General features: G+C 40.9%; 1 protein-coding gene across 6 annotated transcripts in view; it reads right to left on the reverse strand.

Annotated features, from left to right (window-relative positions):
• Positions 1 to 1,635: 1,635 nt before the first annotated feature.
• Positions 1,636 to 20,358, reverse strand: part of tspan9a (tetraspanin 9a) — a 283,178-nt gene continuing 264,455 nt past the window's right edge. For 5 of the 6 annotated variants that reach the window (XM_031822983.1, XM_031822982.1, XM_031822981.1 and 2 more), the window contains 4 exons: positions 15,610 to 15,711; positions 15,074 to 15,205; positions 11,043 to 11,126; positions 1,636 to 7,835 (listed from right to left, as the gene is read on the reverse strand). In XM_031822983.1, coding sequence (XP_031678843.1) covers positions 7,764 to 7,835; positions 11,043 to 11,126; positions 15,074 to 15,205; positions 15,610 to 15,711 — 390 coding nt within the window. In that variant the 3' untranslated portion in view covers positions 1,636 to 7,763. The remainder of the gene's footprint in view (positions 7,836 to 11,042; positions 11,127 to 15,073; positions 15,206 to 15,609; positions 15,712 to 20,358) is intronic. The other variant, XR_004209729.1, reaches the window with a different exon arrangement.

A 20,358-nucleotide genomic window follows, 5' to 3' on the forward strand; every position in this document is an offset into this window, starting at 1 on the left:
AGACAACAAATGTTCCATAAAGATATTTTTTCCGTTAGTTTGGTGCGTTATGCCCAGGAATCCACCGGAAAGAGCGGTCACGACAACTTAGACAAAAATTCCAAATTATATCCATAATGTCCACAGAAAAATGTCAAACGTTTTTTATAATCAATCCCCAGGGTGTTTTTCAAATATTTATTCAATAATATATCACCCGGGACAGTTGGCTTTTCACTAGGACCGGGAGTAACAATGGCCACCTTTCTCTTTAGTTTGAATCTATTTGGCTAAGGTGTTTGTAAACTTCCGACTGCAATTGTAACTCAGATTGGCCAATAAAAAGAAAAGATTAAGATGGGCAAACGAACACAGACACTGGACAGAAGATCTCTGCCTAGAAGGCCAACATCCCAGAGTTGCCTCTTCACTGTTGATGTTGAGACTGGTGTTTTGCGGGTACTCTTTAATGAAGCTGCCAGACTTGTGAGGCATCTGTTTCTCAAACTAGACACTAATGTACAGTCGTGGCCAGAAGTTTTGAGAATGACACAAATATACATTTTCACAGAGTTTGCTGCTGTGTGACAAGATAGGGTTGGTATACAGAAAATAGCCCTATTTGGGAAAAGACCAAGTCCATATTATGGAAAAAAACTGCTCATATAAGCAAAGAGACATGAAGGTCAGAACTTTGAAAGTTTATTCAAGTGCAGTCGCAAAAACCATCAAGCGCTATGATGAAACTAAACTGGCTCTCATGAGGACGCCACCGGCTGCAGAGGATAAGTTCATTAGAGTTACCAGCCTCAGAAATCGGCAATTAACTGCACCTCAGATTGAACCTTACAGAGTTCAAGTAACAGATATCTCAACATGAACTGTTCAGAGGAGACTGTGTGAATCAGGCCTTTGTGGTCGAATGCTGCAAAGAAACTACTAAAGGACACCAATAATAAGAAAATACTTGCTTTGGCCAAGAAAACGAGCAATTGACATTAGACCGGTGGAAATCTAACCTTTGGTCTGATGAGTCCAAATCGGAGATTTTTTGGTTCAAACTGCCTCGTCTTTGTGAGACGCAGAGTGGGTGAACGGAGGATCTCCGAATGTGTAGTTCTAACCGTGAAGCATGGAGGTGTGATGGTGTGAGGTTTTTTTGCTGGTGATACTGTCTGTGATTTATTTAGAATTCAAGGTACACTTAACCAGCATGGCTACCACAGCATTCTGCAGCGATAAGCCATCCCATCTGGTTTGCTCTTAGTGGAACGATCATTTGATTTTCAACGGGAAAATAACCCAAAACACACCTCCAGGCTGTGTAAATGGCTATTTGACCAAGAAGGAGAGTGATGGAGTGCTGCATCAGATGACCTGGCTTCCACAATCACCCAACCTCAACCCAATTGAGATGGTTTGGGATGAGTTGGACCGCAGAGTGAAGGAAAAGCAGCCAACAAGTGCTCAGCATATGTGGGAACTCCTTCTAGGTGGTTGGAAAAGCATTCCAGGTGACTAACTCATGAAGCTGGTTGAGAGAATGCAAAGCTGAGTAAGTGTGTCCAAACTTCTGACTGGTATTGTGTAAGTATGTTTTTTTTTTTTTAAGATATCAAATAATGTATTTTGGAAAATCAAACAGAATATCCCCAATCACCACTAATCACTTTATTTCAGTACATATTACTAATACAAAATGGTCTGTACAAAGGCTAAAATAGGTATTTTTTTTGCATAGAAGGATCAGTGAGATTAAAGAAAGCCAGAATGGAATGGCACAGTAAACTCTACTCACTACCAAACAGAAAGGAGAGAAGGAGAACAGATAGGCCAAGGCCTAGATTCAATCTGTAGCGATAATGATCCGTGCTCTCCCGAGATTAAAATGTTAAGGTCATTTCCTATTGAGCCGACATATGTTGCGTTTACTGTGACGTGGGAGCATTGCCTTTAGATTTGAACCGCGCTGTAGTGTGGATCTTCAGTGCTATGGATTGAATCTACGCCTAACTCAGGGGGTAAAGCTCAGTAGAAAAATACTCTTGTGCTCACATCAAACAGTAAAAATACTAGATAAAATTGCCAATTTTATAGGACACATCTGTAGAAACCAACTTGAAGAAAATCAGAGCCATAGATATAGTGAGATACAGTATATAGAGATATCTATATATGGCTCAGACTTATTATACTGCTCAATTTATACACTTCCTCCCCATTCCCCCCTTCACCAATATACATGTAAATATTGGACTATAAATTGTGCTTTCCTGTATTATACTTATGCTAAAATGTTTTCTATTCTGCTGTAATTTATTTTATGTTCATATCTTTTATTATTTCTTATTGTTGTATTGTTGAGAAGGAACCTGCAAGTAAGCATTTCACTGGACAATGTATACCAAGCGCATCCCGTACATACCACTAATACAACTTAAAAACCTGACGACTGTGTCATTTGAGTTTCTATTGTGATTAGTTCATCACACTGTCTGCAGTAGCTGCCCCTTAGGTTTCATGATCTTTAAACGAGCACACATTTTAAGGGAAGATGCTGTTCACGGGTTTCCCCCCTTGATGTAGCCTAACTTCTGACAGCTCACTGATTCGCTCCGTTCAATATACCAAAATATTATAAATGATTCCGAATCAAACCGTACTTTTAAAAACTATACTTAGCGGTGCCAAGAAAAAAAGCAACACAATGACGTCAGTCTTCAAACATGAAAGCCAAATGAGCGTACAGGGTATAGTGGGATTTTGCGACACACTTTCCTTTATTTAGAAAAGATTAGGACTTAAAGAATGAAATGTAGTGCACCACCTAATATAGATATTCAGAGTTCTTTTACATGTAGCAACAAAAAAAAAAATCCACAGGACAAGGCTGACATGTAGCAGATAATACTGCGGTTTGCCATGACACTACATCAAACACACCATTCAAGAGCTTACATTTCAGAACAGCTCAGATAGTCAGCTTTAGTTGTGAGGGATTAGTGATGAGATTATAAAAATATGTCAAAGGTGGTAGAAATGAGCTGCTTCCATAGCAGACAAAACCCCCAATAACCATTCTTCCCTTTCCATCTCCAGTCTGTGGCAGTGTTTCCATGTGAAGAGAGGGGGAAAAAATACTTAATGCTCATTCCAAATCCACGAATGAAATGTATCCTACTTCTCACTACAAGCTGCAATACTGTAAATTAAACTAGCAATACAGTACTAACCCCCCCCCCCCCCAAAAAAAACACATTTACATGTTCTTTTACAATGCTCCTGAATTAAAAAGTACAAATGCAAACAATCTATCAAACAAATAAAAGATGAACAACATGAATTAATGGAGAGGAAATGAGTTAACGCCCGTACAGCTAAGAAAATGACGTCCAAAAAGAAACAGTTCAGAGAGAGCGTGGATGTTCATATCATCTTCTGTCAATATCATGGGCATTAGGTTAATGGGGTCCTTCCTATTGCAGAGGTGCAACAAGAACCTTTGATCAGTTGATCAGTTACTCCCAGGACTAGAATAACAGTAATGCAGTAAGAAGAATTCCATAGGGCAGAGTTGGGCAGGCATTTACAAGAACGGTACAGGCATGGTTAAAGACATACCGCAGATAATAGAATAGCACATCCTAATGTACACAAAATGGATGACATTTGTAAGGTCATTTCAGATTGAGCCGACATATGTGAATGCGAGAATATTGACATTAAATTTAAATCGACCTAAAACTCGGATTTTCTGCAATACTTTTACGATGCGGTTTGGATCCAGCTCTCCGTATAGAGAAAACTAAACAGCAAACATGCAGTATGTATTGATCCTCCTGCTCAGACGGCATGTTCCTCCCTCAAAACAGGACTGGAATAAATGCCTGCGGCGAATGCGAGACAGGAAGGTGGTTTAGTTGCACCCTAAAAAGGAATAACGTTACGTTCCTGTTTGTCTTCAATTCCCCCGTCTAACTATCTGTCTATAATCCCAAGGATATAATCCTAATGTTCTCCAGATGACTGACAGTGAGCTTCTGACACAACAAAGCCAAGTAGAACACAGTAAAAGAGCAGATCGTATGAAAACAAGAGACAAAAAACAGCTCATGTACAACGACACATCATAAAACACTAGTGTTAAAGTGATAGACTTCTTCTCCTCTATGAACATGAACAAACAACATATGTTTGATAAAACACTGAAAAACCACTTGACGGTGGGAGAATGAGGGAAGCAAAGACTTGAATGGATTCCTTTCCGAAGAACAGAAAAATGTCAAACGGTAGAAAACCGCCATTTCAGAGATGGCAGTTACACATGACAGTTACACGTTACGTGAATGACAACGGGGAAAACTGTTTGGGATTTTGAAATTATTCTTGAATGAAGTCTGATATATGGACTGTGTAAAGCCGGTTTTGTATCAGGATTTTATCATGTATATCTATCTTCATGCTGGAGTGGCTATTCTGCATTTCATTCAACATCTAACCCTTCCACCCCAAATCACTTCACACAATGTCGCAATGTCAGACTTTCACAATACAATAATGATCACAGATGATCACAATGATCATCTGAGATGAATGTGCTCTTTAGTCTATGATTATCAGATGCAGTATTACTTCTGGGAGCAAGCAAAGTGGCAGAGGGCACACGGATGTAGGTACACAGGGTACAAACCTGTTCTTACGTGACCGACGACAATTGTCATCTCAACAAATGTTGACCCTGGCGTGTACCTCGCGGCATTTGCTGGAGCGATAAATTGTGCCGAATGTTTGTGGATGCCTCCAGGCAGAGGACGTGAAGCGCTCATGCCAGTGCTTTACATCAGCAGCTGTCATGTTTTTCCTGTGGTTGTAAAACATGGATTATGATGGGGCATCCAGTGAATCAGAGACAGAAAGGTCAACAACAACTATCTGAGCCTGTGACACAGCCATGCACAAAACCCACATCTGCTGCCATCTACCACCATGTAGAGTATTGTACATCCCAATATGTTCAAATGAAGATTTAATGAATGACCTTAGATGGTCCTGAAGATGATCCTTAATGCAGACAGAGTGTGAAGGACGCAGTGTCGCTGCGTTTGGCTAAATGTCCTTTACCTCCTGCCGCCTCCTCAATCCTTCACACGACATCTGCATGTAGCAGCAATGTCAGAGTTCCTACACCTCTTATCCCAAGCAGCATCCTAGCCTCTAACCCTCCTGCAATTGTAGGATGAGATTTTAGAACTGAGACACTTCTGGTCCCGATTATCGAACTTCTAACCAAATTCCCCAACAGTAAACATCCAGTCAGTTCAGTCAACCTCCCCTCCTTTATGTTAACGATAAGTCAATGAATTGATTACTACAAGCAGAAGGTTGCAAGTGAATGCTTATTTAAGTTCCCTCTACTTCTGCATGTTGACATGTTAAAGGAAAACGGGGCCATGTTCATTAGGGCATGTAAAGGAAAATGTTTATGCTACAAAAATGTTTCTTATCCAGGTAGTCCTAAACTGTTTCAGTCCATTTTGTTCCAGTGCCTAATGAACATGACCCTGTTGGTAAAGCCCTCCCAAGCAGCTTAGAGTGTAGTTATCTACGTACCCTGAAACCTACCCTTGTTCTTGTACTAAACAGGACTCCTGCTGTTGAACCGCACATAGGCCACCGTTATAGCGCTAGTAAAATGACTTGTCCTACAGGGCGCGTTGCCATATCCGAACCACAGCTTCGCCTTTTGATCAGACTCCCTCCCTTCCACCCACTCTGTGACTGACTGACGCAGGGAAGGCGCTTTGAAAACTACAGCAGCAGAATCCAGACTACAGGTGTAGACACATCATCACTTAGTCTAGCAGGAATGTCAGTGAAAATGTGTACTGTGAAGAGCTTGTCTCGCCCCCCTGCCGTTCCGACATGTAAAAAGTAAGAGAGAGAGAGCGAAAGGATGAGATGGAGAAAGAGAGGGAATAAAAACTAAAGAGTTCAGGCATTCCTGGAGAGCTACCATTCTGTAGGTTTTTGCTCCAGCCTTAATCTAGTGCAGATGATTCTAATAATTAGCTGGTTGATAAACTGAATCAGGTGAGTTACAACTGGGGTTGGAGCGAAAACCTACAGGAGGGTAGCTCTCCAGGAACAGGGTTGGAGAGCCCTGCACTCTTAACTTGATTCCTCTGAAGTGTAATTCTTTCCATCACAGGAAACACCTCTACGAATCCAGGGCACCACCCACTTAGGGCTCATGGCATTACAACCTTGACCTACGACCCACCCCAACCCCTGACCATCCACAGCAAGGATGGGCAACTCCAGTCCTCGGGGGCCTGGTTGGTGACACACGTTTTCCCCAGCCACTGCTAACACCAGAATCCAATAATCAACTGATCATTGACTGTGTCATAGACTGACAGATTGCTTTACCATATGATGTGTTTAGCTGATAAGTAAAATACCTATCCAGGCATTGTAAGATCTGGCATGCGTCAGCAACGCCTGGGCATAGGAACGCGCCCATAGTCTTCAGTTTAGATTCATGCAATTTGTCTAATCAGGTGTGTTAGCTATAGGGCTAGGAGAAGAGTGTCACACCAGTTCGCCCCCCTAGGACTGGAGTTGCCCATCCCTGATCCACAGCAACTCATCACATCTCATCACAGGTGACCGTAATGTCTGGAACGGATTAAATAGCATGGCATCGAAAACATCAAACACATAGTTTCCATTAGTTTGATACCATTCCATTCACTCCATTCCATCCATTATTATGAGCCGTCCTCCCCGCAGCAGCCTCCTGTGCATCTCATCCATTCCACACCTCTGACAACAGATAACACAGGGCTCTCCAACCCTGTTTCTGGAGGGTTACCCTCCTGTAGGTTTTTGTTACAACCCCAGTTGTAACTAAGCTGATTCAATTTATAAACTAGCCAATGATACAAATCAGGTGCACTAGATGATGGTTGGAGTGACAACCTACAGGATGGTAGCTCTCCAGGACACAGGGTTGGAGTGACAACCTACAGAATGGTAGCTCTCCAGGACACAGGGTTGGAGTGACAACCTACAGGATGGTAGCTCTCCAGGACACAGGGTTGGAGTGACAACCTACAGAATGGTAGCTCTCCAGGACACAGGGTTGGAGTGACAACCTACAGGATGGTAGCTCTCCAGGAACAGGGTTTGAGAGTCTTGACTTAGCATATAAAACACTCCATTTCATAGGAGCATAAAGGACACATTTAGAAGAAACAAATCATACTGTATTGGGGGAAAAAATGTTGTCTGACATTTTCAATGAAAAAGGGTTCCGGGGAGTAGAAAACTAGCATAGCATGTCGGAGCCTTTCATCATTTACAAGGGAAAGAGGAAGTTAACATGAACAATCAACACGACAAAATCAATGAAAACCTGGAGACTACAATCTAATCTTTCTTTTCACCGCTTTCTTCGCCTTGCAGGGGGGGGGGTGAGCATTAGTAAAGCCTCCCGCAAAACTATTAGTCCAAGCGCCCAAAACATTTATATTTACTTCTGAACAGGAGAGAGACGACATAAGACATCTTCCAGTCCCATTTATCTTTGGCAAATGAATGGTGGAGTGGACAGAGAAGAGGACAAGGGTGACATAGCTGCAGTCTGTACAGGGTTTCTGGGAAGAGTGGGGAGTGGGAGGCTTTGTGATACAGGAGGTATGGGGGGGGGGGGGGGGGCATCCAGAGTCTATCCCATCAGGCAGTACATGGGGCTCCTTTCCCTGTGTGCTGTCTGTCCCACGCTAAGCGTCATACTTCTTCCCTGTTCTGTGGATTTGGTGGAACAGTGTCATGGAGAACGCCATTCCCAGGAGCTGCAGAGAAGGAGAGGGAGAAAAATGAATTTGGTCTTTGAAGTCTCTATAAAGATGTTTTATCATTACTGTATCAAAGTCAGAGGACACAGTGAATGGTACAGTGCAGCCAGTTCTGAGTGATGTGAGCAAACTCCTGTGTTATGTACTCTGCTACACTAGGTGAAATACATTCACTGTTAGTGCTTCTGGGCTTGTGTTGAGTTTAAGACACTGAAGAAAAATCATCCAGCAGAGTTTGAAAACAACCCACATTTTCCTATTTCCAAACCATGGATAGAGATTGGCTCCCACCTCGCTCTCTCTCAGGCCGTCTTGAAACATCAAATATAACAACATGCCTCTGTATGTCACTGATGAAATACCGTGAGATAAGTGAGCACATTATGTCAATGAGGTAAATTATGAAAAAAAAGTTGATTCTTTGAAGTTTTCCATTAAGGAATAGCCTGTGATACGTAGGACTACTTTCACATCAAAGTCGGGAGGCTGATCCTAAAGCCATTATCTGAAGCAGTCAGGACTGGAGTGAGTAAAACTCTTTATTACAGAACATAACTGGGTTCAAATTATATTTGAAATATTTCAAAAACAACGTTAGCCTGCCCAGAGTGCCATATGGGCGGGGTTTGTGTTTTTTTGACTATTCCATTGGTTCCATCGTGCCAGGAAAGCTCAGTCAAGCCCAGATAAATTATTATAAATGATTTCAAGTAGTATTTGAACCCAGGTCAGTTACACATGCAGACCACACTTACTGTAGCCGGAAGTTAGCTCGCTAGCTACCGTAGGAAGTATTTTGCTACTGTGATTAGCATAAGCTGCTGCTGACTTTCCCTTTCGTTCCAGACAAACTTGGGTCCATATGCTTAGGGATACCTTCTTAAACTCCTGCCAGTCCCACCTAATATCTAGCACAGTGTGGTGAAAAAAGCTAACAGTTATTATACCAGGCTCTTGAGCAATGCCAAGCACACATCACAGATCAAACTCCAACCCCAACCCTGTCACACACAGACACACACCCTGTTCAGTATGTCTGCATTAGGGATGCACCTGTAGGGCATAGGCTTTGGATAGGATAGGGGGCAGCATTTGGAATTTTGGATGAAAAGCATGCCCAAATTCAACTGCCTGCTACTCATCCCCAGAATATAAGATATGCATAGTATTAGTAGATTTGGATAGAAAACACTCTGGAGTTTACAAAACTGTTTGAAACATGTCTGTGAGTATAACAGAACTTATGTAGCAGGCGAAACCCTGAGGACAAACCATTTATTTTTGAGGTCACTCTCTTTTCAATGTGTTTTCATTGGGAATCCAGATTTCTAAGGGACTTGCTTGCAGTTCCTACCGCTCCCGCTGGATGTCACCAGTCTTTAGAAATTGGTTGAGGTTATTCCTTTGTGTAATGAAGAAGTACGGCCATCTTGAACGAGGGTCACTTCATGTGTACTGTTTGATAGAGGCGCATGACCAGAAAGCATGCGTCAGTTTGTTTTCTTCCTGTATTGAACACAGATAATCCCGTCTTCAATTTTATCAATTATTTACTTTAAAAAATACCTAAAGTTGTATTACAAAAGTAGTTTGAAATGTTTTGGCAAACTTTACAGGTAACTTTTGAGATATTTTGTAGTCACGTTGCGCACGTTGCGGAACCGGTGTTATTCTGGATCAAACGCTCCAAATAAATGGATATTTTGGATATATGTGCACGGAATTAATCGAACAAAAGGACCATTTGATGTTTATGGGACATATTGGAGTGTCAACAGAAGAAGCTCGTCAAAGGTAAGGCATGATTTATATTTGTATTTCTGCGTTTTGTGTCGCGCCTGCAGGGTTGAAATATGTTTTCTCTCTTCTGGTTATGGAGGTGCTATCCTCAGATAATAGCATTGTTTGCTTTCGCCGAAAAGCCTTTTTGAAATCTGACATGTTGGCTGGATTCACAACACGTGTAGCTTTCATTTGGTATCTTACATGTGTGATTTCATGAAAGTTAGATTTTTATAGGAATTTATTTGAATTTGGCGTTCTGCATTTTCTCTGGCTTTTGGCCAAGTGGGACGCTACCGTCCCACATATCCCAGAGAGGTTTTTAACTCATGCGGACTCTCCCCAGCTTTCTCCAGCTTACTCTACAGAGCAAAGTAGAGGTCTGAAGGAAAGTCTATCTATGGTTCTAGGTTCCATATTTTGTTATTAAGCAGATAGGACAATAGTGTGAATACAGAAAAGACAGGAGTTTGAGTCAAAGGGCAGTAGGCAGTGGACCGGATTCAAACCCATGCCGGCACAGGGATACACGTGTGCCAACACTAACCGCTGGACCACACAGGCCATCTCTCTGCAGACTGCCTTTTAATGAGACCCATTTCTGCTACTCTCTCAGTAATGGGCTGGGGAATGTTAGGTGGTGGGGTCAGGCCAAAGGTCAAAGGAAAAGTAAACTATGTACAGTATATTATCCTTCTGCTGCTGCAGGCTCAGCCTTCTATATATCCTCATTATATCTCTCTCATTCTCTCTTTCTCTACTTCTCTCCTGCTCTCTTTCTGTCCCTCTCTCAAAAACACCCTATGCAACAGGCGTGTTTGGGATTTGATCATGTGTGTGAGCAGAGAGAGTGCAGACCAGCCCTGTGGTACAGTCTAAAATCATGGTGACAACTCTACTTCTATACGTTAAAGAGCTTGGGCTTTCCTGCCTCTGACACAGAGTAGGTAGGAGCAGAGCGGCAGCTGGAGTTAGACAGGTAGGCAAGACAGGAAGCGTAGACAAGGAGGCAGACAGGTTGGGAAGACAGGTGCTTTAGGGTAGTCAGAGAGACATACCACGAGAAAAGATAGTCATACAGGTACTTTATGGTAGACAGAGAGTCAGACAGAAAGGACAGACAGGAGGAACATAGGGATGCAGCATGCTGAGATCTCTTTATCAGGTCTTATATCACTTCCTGGTGTCTCTGGCTCCAGCGTTGGGCACAGAGCCAAGGTGCTTTGATTTTCTCAGACAGGACCAGGGAACACCAGACACCATCTTCGATATTTCAGTACGGCAGAATGTGTAGATACTACAACGCCCACTGAGCATGGACTTTATTACTGGCCTGTCTCTCACAGGGAGAGGGAGTGTATGGCTGTGAAGTTACACACACACACACACACACACGCTTCCTGGAGAGAGCTTGCTGCTTACCTGCACTACCAAGATGCACATGCCAATGGTTCCCATGAGATGCTTATTGTCATCGAGCCACTCCTCCACCTTCTCATAGCAGCCCTAGGGGACAGAGGGACAACAATAGAAGTGTGAGCGGACACTAGCACTTGACAGAGAGAGAGAGAGAGATATAGAAGAAAGAATAGAATAGGGGGTGATGGAGGAAATATGGAAGAATAGTAAGAGTCACTCGATGGAGATAAATAACGTTCTGTCAAAAACAGCAAATGGAAAACACTTTGGATCGTTCAATTTTGAATATGGCAAGACATTTAATATTTCGGACGCACAAGGTTGTTGGGGAGGAAAGATGGTAAAATCACTGAAGTGGCCCTTCTGTAGCTATCATCTCTGGTTCATGTATATTGTTAGATGTTATCAATCACAGGTTCATTCACAGGTCACTACTACTTGAAAAAGTTTGGCATGGGCCCTCAAATCCTGAAAACGTTCTACAGCTGTACCATTGAGAGCATATTGACTGGCTGCATCGCTGCCTGGTATGGCAATAGCACCGCCATCGATCGCGTGGCACTACAGCAGACAGCTTACTACATCACTGGGGCCGAGCTCCCTGCCATTCAGGACATCTGTATCAGGCGGTGTGGAAGGAAGGCCCGGAAAATCGTTTAAGCCATACACTCTACGAAATGTAAAACTATATAAAACTAAACATATTCACGTCACCAAATTATTGATTAAAACACACTGTTTTGCAATAAAGATCTACAGTAGCCTTAACAACACTCTGTAGGGTAACACCATGGTGTAGCCGGAGGACAGTCAGCTTCCGTCCTCCTCTGGGTACATTCACTTCAATACAAAATCTAGGATGTTCGTGGTTCTCACCCCTTTCCATAGATTTGCATAGTAATTATCAGAACTTCTGGAGGACATCCTCCAACCTATCAAAGCTCTTGCAGCTTGAACTGACATGTTGTCCACCCAATCAAAGGATCAGAGAATGAATCTAGTACTGAAAGCAAAAATACAGCTAGCTAGCACAGCAGTGCATAAGATTTGGTGAGTACTTGACTCAAAGAGAGAGAGAGACAATAGTTGAACAGTTTTGAGTAAATTATTTTTTTCAAAAAGGAAGGAGAAGCGAGAGAGTTAGCTACTGTGTATTTCATATTTGTTTCACTTTCCCTTACTTAGCTAGCGAATGCAGCTAGCTAGTTTAGCCTACTCAAACATCCGGCTCAAACAGAGAGGGATGCTACGTTAGTTAGCTAGCTGCCTATGGCTTTCCAACACTTTTACTCTGCCATGTCAAGGTAAGCTTTTGGTTGTATTAATTTCTTGCCACCAGGGCCTGTCGGTGTAACTGCTAACCTCCTTGCTGACTGTACACTGTACTGCATGATTGTTGCGGGTTTACTAACGTGTTAGTTCTAGTACCTATGTTGACTATGACGTTATAATATGGAGACAGCGATGTAGGCTGTGTGTAGCGGTCACAGACAGCTGACATGTTGTGCACGGAAGTCCACAAGCGAAGGGTGAGGAGGAGAGTGCATAGATGCGAGATGAAATGATACAATTACCAAAGGGATCATGCTACAGTATGTGGCTGCTATGAAAGTGAATTATGTTTGCGTGTGATCAGGGCTGTATTCATTAAATCAATTCTGTTGAAAAATGTTTCTTAAAAGGAAGCAAACGGAACGAAACGGGGATAAACATACCTGAATTTTCCCAATAGAAACTCTCGTTGCAACTGTTGGACTAATGATTACACCCTAGATCATCTAGATGCAGGCAAGGGTGTGCAAGGCAGTATTGAATGTGCCAATGTCTGTCAACTTGGTTACTCAAATTTCTCTCGACCTGTGCACCTAGTGTATGTTGTAAACTTGCATTCATAAGCTAGGTTGTAGCAACCTAATGATGAGACAACTCTGTAATGAAATTCTCTATTCAAATTAAATGTATTCTTATTATGATGTATTATTATAATTATGACATTGTGGCTGTGTTAACTAGTGACAACCATGTGGCGGGGAAGTTAGTGACAGTTTCAGCTGTTGCAATAGATGGGTTGGCTGACAATGTCACGAAAACAATGTGCGTGCTTCCATGGGGCAGAAGTCAGCTTTTGAGGTGTTTTGACTGATTTCATGTCAATGCTAATATGGCAAAAAATTCACTAGCTAGCGAACTGTAATGATGTATTTGAGAGACAAGTGGTCATTCTGCAAATGTATTGCCAACTAGTATCTAATAATAATAACAATTAAATAATAATAATATAATACATTGTTGTACATTGTTGTACAACTACTAATAGACCTAGAACGAATAATACAACTAGAACTATTAATACAACTAATAAAACTAAATACCTATAATATATAGTATACTGTACACACATACATACACACACATTTACAAGTATCTTCACATGGTGATGTTTGCATTAGTTAAAAACACAAACCGTTTGTTCTTAACATTTGAAAAGGGGCTTTTTTAAATTATTATTTTATTTCACCTTTATTTAACCAGGTAGGCTAGTTGAGAACAAGTTCTCATTTACAACTGCGACCTGGCCAAGATAAAGCAAAGCAGTGTGACACACACAACAACACAGAGTTACACATGGAGTAAACAATAAACAAGCCAATAACACAGTAGAGAAAAGAAAGTCTATATACAGTGTGTGCAAAAGGCATGAGGAGGTAGGCAATAAATAGGCCATAGGAGCGAATAGTTACAATTTAGCAGATTAACACTGGAGTGATAAATGAGCTGATGATGATGTGCAAGTATAGATACTGGTGTGCAAAAGAGCAGAAAAGTAAATAAATAAAAACAGTATGGGGATGAGGTAGATAGATTGGGTGGGCTATTTACAGATGGACTATGTACAGCTGCAGCGATCGGTTAGCTGCTCAGATAGTTGATGTTTGAAGTTGGTGAGGGAAATAAAAGTCTCTAACTTTCTATTGCAGAGATTTACATGGAACTCAAACCCATCTTTAGGCACAGGTTGAACACCTCTTATTATAGGGAATCTCCCATTCTGCGGTACAGAAATATAGGGAACATGTAGACCCTGAAGTTTTGTGCTGTAAAATCAAACTGCTGTTTTAGGCATAAAGCAAAAGTTCACACAGTGACCAAAATGCAAAGTAAGCAATGTTAGGCTACTTAAAATCAAAATGATGTTCAAAACAATACAAGCCTTACCTCCATGCACTTGCAAAGTAACTATTGTATAGTCATTTGAAATATATACTTCTTTTAGATGCACCTTTTGTCTGAGCAGAAAGAATCTGTGCACTCTTCGATTGGCACTAGAAGAGCCGAGTGAGTCCATGTTTACGTCATGCCACCCTCCGTCCTTGACTTTTCCTATATAAGTCTATTTAACTCACATATGTTGTAAAAAAAATATTTCGATATCACAAACGGAATGTGTTATAAGCAGATTTAAGAGGATTTCTTGTATTTATTTTCTTTGAGCGCAAAAAAATAACTTTTTCAAATCCTCCTACATAGTTACATGCAGGTAAAATGTTTTGATTTCTATATATTATCAGAAAGATCAGATTATGAGGTTACCAAAACCCTTACCATTGCCAAATAACTCTCAAAATTAAAGAGATAAGCTCTATTTCCCAATAAAATGTTTTCCAATGACAGCCACTGTTCCATGCACTCCAAACATGAGCATGTGCCACAGTAACGTAAACTATTGAAAATGCTATTGTGTTAAATTTTGTTGTTGTCATATTCTGATGTTACCCAAGACCTTCATAAACACAAAAAATATATATATTTTTCCGATACCATATGTGAAATGTATTTATTACATTGTTGGGTCATTGGGTCAAAGGGCCAGGCTTTTCTGGTGTTAAAATGCTCTTTGGTTTCCCATGCTTTTGACATTGATCACATTTGATTGTTTAATATATGACCTATAGGCCTCCAATTTATTCCAGAGGATCCACATCTCATGACAGTGACTGCCCTGTGTCCGCCTGGTGTCCAGTGTGCCCACTCACCCGTGTCCAGAACATGTTGGTGGAGTTGCGTCCGCACTCCTGGTAGTGCTCCTGGCAGCAGCGGTCGGGCACCACCTTCTCCTTGAGGGCCTCGTGCCAATCTGTGTACCCCACCACCCCACAGCACTTCCACTGCAGGACACACACACGGAGGGCGACGGCAGAAGTTAGTGCTACCTGTGCTACCCGTCCAAAGAGTCCTTAAAACAATTCTGATAAATACGTCAGTAGGTTAGTCTATTGTAATTACATATGTACGCTCCCTGTAAGATGCTGTCCCTTAAGATGCTGTATCTTAAGGAGCCCATAGCATATTCCAAGAAACAGTATGGATGTTCCATACCGGCTGTTCTGTTAATTCAACCATCCATGGTATTTACAGCAAAAATGCTTTCAGGCGAAGGCTTCGCTATAAATGCATTTATGCACTATCCTGAGGTGAACTTGAGTCCACATGAAAGTTATTTTGCTGTTTTACATGTGAAAGTGGATTGTTCACGAATGGTCATGATCCTAGAATGTCACATACTACATACCTCTGCTTGGATGATGTTCCATGCGTTCCTGAGGCCTACATTGTTGTCTGTGTTGTACAGAGACAAGCCATCCTTCAGGTCCTGCTTGGCATTCTCGCTGACCTGATGACAGATCACACAACACACAAACCTTGGTTAGATAGATGGCTCTAGGTGACCTAGAAATCTGTCAAACACATTGGATTATGCCGTATATCATTTGTTGAATCTGAAGGTTTGACTTTGACGTCGCTCGATTCCCTCCACTGAGCTTACATTTAAATATGCCTTTTGGCATAGCTATTGCGTTTTCCTCTCGACCGGATCTTAACAATACGATCAGTGCTCATGTCATTTCTAATGGATATAAATATTTCATCACACGTGTTAATGAGATTATTGCATACAATCTATGCTTGGCTGTTCCAGAGCAGCCGTGTATGCCTAGAGGGCTGGGAAACTACCATGGAAGATTGAAAGCGGTGTGCAGAGATGGGAGTCATTATATGGAGAAATGACACTGTGTCTGTAAGAGGAGTGCGTGCTGGTCTTACAGGACATAAAACAGGCAATTTGTTTCATATTGAAATCTTCAAGCATAAAGCAACTGTAATGTAATGTCTGTAGAAGTACAAGATGTCCCCCCATTGACATGAATGGCACAATAACCGTGGCAACGCTGTCAGTGGAAGTTACAACCCGCTGGGCACACCACGTCATTTCAACATGGAAATGTGGGTAATATTTGGTTGAGACGTTGATCAATGAGACTTGAACCTTTATTCCCCCACAACAACAACAACAAAAAACACAGAAGTTAGTTGAATTCCTAATGTGTTATCTATCACTATGCTTTCAACCATCTAAAAGGACAACCAAATTCCAATGGAAAAACCATGTCTGATTTTTTTATTCAGTTGTCATCTAAATGTGTTATTCCTGCGCTTTCAACCATTTAAAAGCACAACAAACAAATATTTTGTATTTATACCTCAGCTTTCTCACTGTGCTTCATCACAACCAAATGACATGTACATTGCTGTTGATATTGCATTGAAAATACATATTGCCAAGTGATCGATGCTGTTTGAGATTCTGCACAGATTATTATAGCAAAAGATCTCCACAGACCTGCAACCTTTGAATGCTATCTTGAACATGCACTCTTTCTATGATTAGGCCTACATTAGAAAACATTTATAATTACAGTAACCTCAAAATGTGGCTATGGATGTGTTACTCATTTTAAGGTTGAATAAATACTGTTTTATTAGTTTGTAAGAACCTAACTTTAGGCTATTTACTGTCTTACAAAAGTCATATCGAATTGTGTTTGGTTACTCAACCAAATATCAACATTTACCCATGTCTGGCCCATGTCTGTCATGGCCACCTGGCCATGCTGCTGTTCCAGTTTCAACTGACCTGAGCCCTAGGACCATGCCCCAGGACTACCTGACATGATGACTCCTTGCTGTCCCCAGTCTACCTGGCCATGCTGCTGCTCCAGTTTCAACTTCCACCTGACTGTGCTGCTGCTCTAGTTTCAACTGTTCTGCCTTATTATTATTCGACCATGCTGGTCATTTATGAACATTGAACATCTTGACCATGTTCTGTTATAATCTCCACCCGGCACAGCCAGAAGAGGACTGGCCACCCCACATAGCCTGGTTCCTCTCTAGGTTTCTTCCTAGGTATTGGCCTTTCTAGGGAGTTTTTCCTAGCCACCGTGCTTCTACACCTGCATTGCTTGCTGTTTGGGGTTTCTGTACAGCACTTTGAGATATCAGCTGATGTACGAAGGGCTATATAAATAAATTTGATTTGATTTGATTTGATTTAAAATCAGTTTTTTTATGTTAAATATTAAATCATCACTGTATGTCTAATAAATCAATGTGCATTTATTTCATGAAAATAACTCCAAATATAATATTATATCATTTATTTTCATGGGCCTCATTTAGCCATTGAAATACTGATCGTGTGGGCATGTTGATACATTTATTTACATACACAGCCATAATTGGCGGATAGGATCGTCTAGAGTCTAGAGAGCATGGGTAGGCAACTAGATTCACCCACAGGCCGATTTTTGTCTGAGATTATGGTTGGGGGGCTGGAAAATTATAATAATATTTTGTAAACTGCAAATTGACAACAACTAAGCCCAAAAATATATTATATTTGAAAATAACAATTTCATAGCTTGACTACATTGAGACATACATTTTATTTGTGGGAATATATTTACTCAATTCCAAAAATCTTTTTGATGAATTCCTGTTGATTTTTCAGTCATTTTTTATACAAAAATACAAAACAAATACAGGGGAAAAGAAATCACGTTTTTGACTGCACTGGCACTTTAAGGGAAATGTATCTAATGCTTGGATAGTTTTATCTGAGCCACTGGCTTAATCCTATTCTTTAAATTACTACTTAGGGATTTTGGTAATTAGGCCCTTTATCGACTTCCCCAGAGTCAGAGGAACTTGTGGATATATTTTTTACGTCTCTGCATGTAGTTTGCTAACTAGCGCTAGTGTAATTGATAACTAGCATTAGCACAATGCCTGGAAGTCTATGAGTATCTGCTAACGCTAGTTAGTATTGGCTTGCGAAACTACCTCCAACTTCCTTCATACTGGACACAGAGATAAACATGGTATCCATGAGTTCATCTGACTCTGGGGAAGTAAGTCGATAAAAGGCCCCATTGCCAAAATCACAAAACTTTTTTTTTGTTTAGTTAGAGACGTGAATCAAACATATAATTTGTTAACTTGTCGACAAGTTAATAGGCTATTTACTACATTTCAAAAGTGATCTAGATTTGTGTTTGGTTGTCAATGCAACAAAATATCAACATTTGAAGGAGATGTATATTTTGTTCCACTGACTTAGTCTGGCTTTAATTCCATTTTGTCTACAAATTAATAATTGATATGCTGGATTCAAGTCTCAACCAAAAACCTAAGTTAAAGAATATGACTAAATCAAATCAAACTTTATTTAAAGGGCATCTGGTGATATTTAGTTGCGTTGACAACCAAACACAATTCAATATCCAGTTTGTCTACAAATGAATAACTGATATGTTGGATTCACGTCTCCATCTCAGAATCCAAGTTAAAGAATAGGATTAAATCGAAACAAGTCAAACTTGATTTAGTCCTATTCTTTAACTTAGATTTTTGGTTCAGATGGTGATGCGAATTCAACATTTGAATGATTAACCTGAAGATTAAATGAGAAATGAACCAAAGGTTGAAACCCCAGGACACATATTGTCTGTTTTTAGTTGAACCCTGGGTTGAATTGAAACAGCTGTTGATGACTTTGCAAATGTGATATACGCCTAAATAGTCTCATTGATGATACAGTATATGACTTATAAAACATGGTTACATTTAATTTGCTCTGTTATACCTACCCTTTGGAATGACTTCGATAGCGACAGTGAGATCTCTCAATAATCATTCTCACGATAGCACACTGGCAGTGGCGATTTTAGCATGTAAATCTTGGTGGGGCAAACAAACACAAACATTTCCAGGATGCATGTGAGCAAAGTCACTACACAACACAAAACTAAACAAATACCTTAATTGCACTATAACGGTGACAAAGGGTGCCCATAAACTGTTAGGGCCTACACAAAGCTGTCCCAACAGCAGTCCCAACACCTTAACACTGCTACACCTGGCTATCAGCGGAGCCTTGTCTGGCAGCAAAACAGTAATTCAGCCTCATTTACTGCCTTTTAAAAAAACATAGCAGATATGGCTGACTTGGTTAAACAAATGTGGTTTCTACTGACAATTGAGATGGACAAGCTATGGCATAAGGGGACGACAAGCGGATAAGAGGCAATCCGTAGTTTCGATTAAGACATTAATGAGCGAGCTAGGAAGGAAAAAGTCAATATAACTATTTGTTCAGCACTTTTGAAATGTACAGCGACAGAATTCAGAACATGGGCCGTTCTTACAGTATTCTCCCTGTACACCAAGTCAGAACCGTAGGATAAATAAAGGGGGCATATAAGCAGACAATGAAAGCTCTTACAATATTAGATGATTACAGGGTCAACTAGAGAACATTGCCAACCCCTATGCTCCGTATTGTCCGCTGGCAGCCCCACCACCACATAAAGCACTGAGCTAGGCTGAAACACCTGCATTTTGCAGCTGCCTTACTCAAGAAAACAAAAAAGAGACCAGGTTTGTATGGAGGCTTTATTTAACTCAATGATTTTTTAAATGTATTTTACCCTGTTTGCAAACTGATATGTGACACGTATTGATGCAAAATTAACATGCAAACAGGCAACCCCCCCCCCCCCCCCAAGAAAATGTATTTGATATTTTTTTGCAAAAAATGTAGGGATGAAAATAGGTGGGGCTCTGCCCTGAATTACGGGTCGCCACTGCACATTGGTAGTAGTCAGTGACAAATATCAAAGCTGGGCTTGGTTAAAACCCCAGATTTGAGACTAAATGGATAGCTGTAGATAAATCAACTCTGCAGCAGGAGGTGCTGCCCAGCCTGTTGTTTTTTCAGATAGTGGATACAACGTTGAAGAACTGACATTGTTTCAAAGGTAAAAATTCAACATCATTTATACAAGGTTTGTCTATGTTGAAAATTGGTTACCATAATGACATAATCCTGCGGTTAAAATTTCACACATAAAATAACAGTTTACGTTGATTCCTTTTTGCAAATCCAATGTATTTTCCACCTAGATTCCACGTCACAATA

Source organism: Oncorhynchus kisutch, linkage group LG4 (genome assembly GCF_002021735.2).
Source record: "Oncorhynchus kisutch isolate 150728-3 linkage group LG4, Okis_V2, whole genome shotgun sequence".
Taxonomy (NCBI): domain Eukaryota; kingdom Metazoa; phylum Chordata; class Actinopteri; order Salmoniformes; family Salmonidae; genus Oncorhynchus; species Oncorhynchus kisutch.